At 40.0% G+C, this 6,069-nt stretch overlaps 1 protein-coding gene across 1 annotated transcript; it reads left to right on the top strand.

Moving 5' to 3' along the window:
• Positions 1 to 1,230: 1,230 nt before the first annotated feature.
• LOC113034920 (uncharacterized) lies at positions 1,231 to 5,088 on the top strand. Its single transcript, XM_026190093.2, has 2 exons — positions 1,231 to 1,512; positions 3,459 to 5,088. The coding sequence occupies exons 1-2, from the start codon at positions 1,332 to 1,334 to the stop codon at positions 4,457 to 4,459; spliced, it is 1,182 nt and encodes a 393-aa protein (XP_026045878.1). The 5' UTR covers positions 1,231 to 1,331; the 3' UTR covers positions 4,460 to 5,088.
• The last annotated feature ends 981 nt before the right edge of the window (positions 5,089 to 6,069 follow it).

Here is a 6,069-nt window from a genome sequence, read left to right as displayed (position 1 = left end):
GTTTAATTTAGTTAAATCTGCAAGCTTGGGAGAAACATTATGACCTAAATATTTTATATTTCCCGATTGCAGTGGTGTAGAAGAAGAATTTAGGAAGGAGCAATTAATCGGAAGGACTGAAGATTTTGACCAGTTAATTGAATAATCTGATACTCTTGCAAAAGAGTTTATCAATGCAAATACCCCAGAAAAAGTAACACATCAACTGCATAAAGACTGATTACCAAATTTGTGTAAAGTTGCAAATAAAAATTTCCAGTTAACTCTGTCAAACGCCTTTCCTGCATCTAGAGATAATATTGTAGTTTCGATGTTTTTACTGCATGAGTAGTCAATCAAATTAAGTAATCTACGTGTATTTGTTGATGAGTGCCTACTCATGAGATGAGTGCCTTTATGAAACCAGTTTGGTCAGGATGAATTAAGAGGGGGGTTATTTTCTCTAATCTCTTTAAAAGCACTTTGCAGATTATTTTAAGGTTTACATTTATAAGGGATATTGGACGATAGCTTAAGGGGTATACAGGGTCTTTGCCCGGTTTTAGCAGGAGTTTTCAACAATTTCTGAGTAAATGAGAATGAGGGTTTGTGTTCAATGTGAAAATAACAAAAAATAATATTAAAGACATGCTTACATTTTTATTTGATTCTTTTAGTTTTATAAAGATATACTTAATTTATTAAAAAATGTGAGATGTCTGTGTTAGTGCCAATTAAGTTCCACAGTTAAATACAATATAGTCAATCAAAATAGCTTAAAAAGAAAAAAACAAATACTCACTATGAAAGAGCTATGTTTATAATAAATAAAGTAAATAAAGGAGCTTAAAAGTAAAAAATACACAACAAATCAAACACATTTGTGAAGTAAAATAAAACAACAAAATAATAATAATAATAATAATAATAATAATAATAATAACATAAAATAGCAGAATACAAATACAAATGATGCACTAAAATGTGCTGGAGGAGACAGGCCAAGCACAGGATGCTGAGGTGAGCAGTTAAGCAGCAACAGGAGAATGAAGACTTCCTGCAACTGAAAGCTAAATATTTATTTTATGGTGCAGAGGGTAGTTAATTGAGTTAACTATAATTTTTATAAAATCATCAAGTCTAATCACCTTGCATAGAACATGCCCAGTTAAAGGTTTCCGAGCAGTTTCGCTGGTGTCCACCAGAGGGCAGCACCTGTCTGATTTGTGGGTGCTGTCAGCGCTCTTCCTCTCGGTACTTTGTTTACTTCTGCTTCCGTAGCTTCTAGCTAGCGCAACCCCCGCTGTCTTTTAAACCTCTTCCCGTGCTTCTAGAGTAACACGTATTCTAAAATGTCTTCACCGCTTCTTCTCAGGGCCTTCGTGACCGAGCGCCTGACAGCCGCCGCGGAGGAAATATTTCAGGTGTTTGAGAGGACGATAGAAAAATATGAGGAAGAAGCGAGCAGCTCCCAGCAGGAGATCGAGCGACTCAGAGGTCTGCTGCTGGAGTTCATGACAAACCAGAAAAGAGGTCTGTGGGGTCTTATTTTTTACTTATCTGTGGGTGTCCGACTAGACTGGAATTATTAACCTAAAATGTAACCTTGCAGACGAAGTTTATTTTCTGCAACGTAATTTGTGAAGTGTGTTTAATTTTATTTAACACTTTAATTTGTGCTCCAGCAACTGACTGGAAGACAGTCTAAAACTCATATTATTTCTGATTTTCCTGAATGAGGAATTTTGAAATGTTGTGAAAAAATAATAGTCAAGCATTAAGTATTTACTTAGTAGTAACTAAGGTATGGTTTGGGGCCACCTGATCCAGCACTAACTATGAACTTTATCAAAATGTCAAGTTTCTATTGTGATCTTAAAAGTAGAGAGGGTATCGGTCTCCTGAAGCCAAAGTGGGAGCTGGGTCCACAGCAGATGGTCCTGATAGTTGAAGGCCCAGCCTCCCATTCTACTTTTAAAAACTCTAGGAAGTGCAAGTAAGCCTGCAGTCTGAGAATAACACTGTTTGAATAATAAGATACTATGAGGTGTTGTTGTGGTCACCGTGTTGGGGCCTGATTATTCAAGACCTCATACTCTCATGTGAAAAAGTTGATTCACTGCACCCACATCATTCAGTAGGTTATGGAACCATTTTTAGCTGCAGTGACTTGAAATAATCGCTTTCTGTACAACTATACATCTCTCTCATCATTGTAGAGAAATTTTGTCCCACTGTCCAACATTGCTTCAGTTCATTGAGGTTTCTGGGCATTTGTTTACACACAGCTCTCTTAAGCAGGGGTGCTCACACTTTTTCCGCATGTGAGCTACTTATAAAATGACCAAGTCAAAATGATCTACCCACTACAAAAATCCAAAACATATACTTATTTATAAATATATTGAGGATTCTTTATATCTACAATGTATATACATGCATAACCGCAATATCCAATATTTCACAACACAATTAACTATGTAAATTTTTTGTCATTACCTGAGTTTACTCTGATGACTTGCACTGAATTGAATCAGCCAGGGATGCATAGTCCGGACAGTAGCTGCTGACGGCCAGGTTTAAGAGAAAAAACCGAGAGCTAAAAATTGGAGTTAACTCGCTGACTAGCTTGTCAGTTTTACTACACTTCGCGCCGCTGTTTGCGCATGCGCAGCGACCTAAGCGTCAGAAAAAATCTGCTGTCATCTGACTGGCTTCCCTGTATCAATCAAGTGACGGGATGGATGATAGGCTGGCATCTATTTTTTTAATGCCATGCGATCTACCAATACTACCTTTGCGATCGACTGGTCGATCGCGATCGACGTATTGAGCACCCCTGCTCTTAAGGTTCCACCACAGCATTTCAGTCAGATGAAGTCTGGACTTTGATTGCGCCACTGCAACATCTTGAATCTTTTCTTTTTCAGCCCTTCTGGTGGAGATTTGCTGCTGTGCTTGGCAATGCGTTCTGTTACATGACCCATTTTCAGCCAAGCTTCATCTGTCAAACAGATGGCCACACATTTGTCTCTAGGATACTTTAGGACAAAGAAGTGTTCGTTTGCAAGGTGCCCAGGACCTGTGGCTGCAAAACAAGCTTTAAATCATTACCCCTCCACCACCAACAGTCGGCATGACATTGTGTCAGAAGTCGTGGGGTTTGCTCTAAGCTCTGCTGAGGCTTTCTCCTATAGAGCCTGAGATGTAGCTCTTGGGTTTCTTTCAGCTTCAGGGGGTGAGTTGGGGTGAACGTCCACTCCTGGGAAGATTGTAGTATTGTGTTAACACACACCTGAATGCTCCAGACCAGCAAACTGCTGATATCTGCTTTTTATCAGTAAATGATAAGGTTTTAATTCATTTGTATTTGATCATCTGAAAGCTTTTAAAGGACCTTTTGAGAGTAACAAACATGATTGTTAATCCTTGTTTATAGTAATAAAGTAGTAAAAGAAAGATTACATTTTCTTTTTCAGATGTTCTTCAGTTGTCTGTTTGTAAAGAGGAGTCACCGCCTGAGCAGGAGCCATGTGAGCGCACACCGAGCATCAGCGTCCATAAGGGCAATGCAGAGCCTCAACATATTAAAGAGGAAGACAGCGAACTCTGGGCTGGTCAGGAGCAAGATGAAAAACAGGCCGAAGAGTTTCATGATGCTGATGCCTCATATCCACCTCACTCTTCTGTTTGGGAGGAAAATGAGCTAGAGGACACGAAACCGTCTCTGCAGCCTGAAGTGCAAAACTGTGAACGTGATGAGGAGTTTCTGGAGGAGCAGGAAACCAGAACTGTGCAGTTCATTTTGCCTCTCACATTGACATCTTCTTCACAAACTCTAGCCCAAAGTGAAAGCGTCCAGGACGGAAGGGAAAGCGAAAGACCTGCTGCTAGTTTTTCATCAGAACAAACCCAGGCGCCCTTTAGCACTTTCAGAGAATCCACTGAGTTACCTCATTTTAACTCTGCTGCACCTGACTATCATTGCCATTTGTGCAATAAATCATTTTCCTCCAGCCATCACCTGATAAATCATGCTTTCCACGTGCATTCAGCAGACGCAGGTGCCATCTGTGCCGTGTGTGGAAAGATGTTTGAATCCACCGAAAGCCTTAACATGCACCTCAAATCGCACAAGGGCTCAAAATGTTGCCACATGTGCGGTAAGCAGTGCAACAGCACGACCGCACTGACCGAGCACATGGCGAGCCACGCCGGGGTGAAACTGCATCGTTGCCACGTGTGTGGGAAAGAGTGCAGCCGCAAAGGGGATTTAAAGATACATATGAGGATTCACACGGGCGAGAAGCCTTTCTGCTGCTCCTTTTGTTGCAAAAGTTTCACCCACAGCGGACACCTGAGGAAGCACATGAGAAGCCACACAGGCGAGAGGCCTCACCGCTGTGGTATCTGTGGCAGAGGGTTTCTACAGAGTGCACACTTGAAATATCACCTGGGGACTCACACTCAGAAATATTGACTCATTCATCCCTTTGGGCTCATATTTAATAATGAAAAATGTTCAACAGAGACGCCAAACTTTGCTGTAAAGAGCAAGAAGACCCATTATAAAGATGCTTAAAGCAAAATGTCAGTAACATTTAAAGTGGGTCCAATTCAATTATTTTTAGCTCCATGTTTTTGTTCTTGGGCATTGCATGATTCACAGTTCAAAATAATCCTTATTTATTCTATTCTGGGCCTCGGTGCAGCCCTCCAGTTCATCCACTGCCTGAAAAACATGTTTTTAGGTCCTCTGAGCAGCACCCTTGTAAAAACAAGTCTCTGCACTCAGCAGCAGGTTATTATTTTGAGAAATCAATTGAAGCATGAACTAAATTAACTTGAAATTTGATGCTGCATGTATAGAATCACCAGTTAAATCTCAAAACTAAATAAAGCACTTTAAAATGTCCGATGACTTCCCCTAAAATACATTTTTAAGGAAGGTTTTCCTCTGGAAGTTAACACTTCGTTGTTTTGTAGTTTCTCTTTAATAGCTGCTATCAGGTGACACTGTGATTAATCGTCTGTATGTTCTGATGTATCTGATTCATTTTCTTTAATAAAAATCACATGTCACTGAAAGATGTGTTATAGAAAACCAAAGTGGAGCAGAAAATGAATTCTTAACTTGGGTTTTAAATAAAAGTGTTTGTTTATAACATCGTTATAAGATGCATGAAAAGTGCTAAAGAAAGCTGCAAACCTCTTTTAAATTTAAGCAGTGTAACCAGCTAAAAAGTAAAGTGAAGGAAAAGTATTTTAACAGTTTGATGAGCGCAGGCTCTGAGCTTCACACTATGTTTCTCTTTACTGTTGACATGACCTCTGATCCCCACTTTGAGCAATAACATTGCCGATAACGTCCAGCTTGTAATGATTGCTTTTATACAACAGAATCTGATTGGTGTTAAATCATCAGTTTATTTTACTCAGAAAGAGCAAAGTGGGACACAGTGCCCTTTTCCACTCTTATTTTTCAAGTAAGCAGATGTTCAGCAGATGTGCTCTCTGGTACAGCTGCAGCTCGCCTGGTCATGCAAACTTAAAACACTGTCACACTTTCAGAGCCGTGTGCCGACCTCTTCATCAACCAGATCTCTTCTGCTCTGTGATTCATTAATTATAACCTTTATTATTAAAAGTAATTTTCCTACTAATCATCCCACTGACATTTTTTCACATATGTACTTCCTGTGATCTTTGGGTACACCAAGAATAATTTACTGTTAAGAGCAATTATAATAGCCAAATAATATCCATTCGTCCGTTCTCTTCCACTTATCCAATTCAGGGTCGTGGGGAGGCGGGAGCCTATCCCAGCACAAACACTGGGAGAACATGCAAACTCCAGTAAACATATATGACATGTTTGTGTGATAACCTATCAGGTTCAGTCCTCCTAGAACTTGCCCATATTTAAGGGCTGTCCAGGAGGCCTTGTGGTTGGATACCCAAACAATGTGAAGACATCTCTATCTGTAAGGGAGAGCCTAGACATTCTTGACAATGAGCTCATGTCTGCATACATCAACAATTTAATTTTTCAGTCACAACCCAGAGCTCATCGCCAAAGCTGAGGGTCAG

The sequence above is a fragment of the Astatotilapia calliptera genome, chromosome 13 (assembly GCF_964374335.1).
Source record: "Astatotilapia calliptera chromosome 13, fAstCal68.1, whole genome shotgun sequence".
Taxonomy (NCBI): domain Eukaryota; kingdom Metazoa; phylum Chordata; class Actinopteri; order Cichliformes; family Cichlidae; genus Astatotilapia; species Astatotilapia calliptera.
The sequence above is the reverse complement of the archived record's forward strand: the minus strand, read 5'-3'. Positions and strand labels throughout refer to the sequence as shown.

Bases quoted from the DNA above. Each gene is read 5' to 3' on its own strand.
- LOC113034920 (XM_026190093.2), top strand. From the start codon at position 1,332: ATGTCTTCACCGCTTCTTCTCAGGGCCTTCGTGACCGAGCGCCTGACA. The intron at 1,513-3,458 runs GTCTGTGGGGTC...TTTCTTTTTCAG, and splicing joins CATGACAAACCAGAAAAGAG to ATGTTCTTCAGTTGTCTGTT.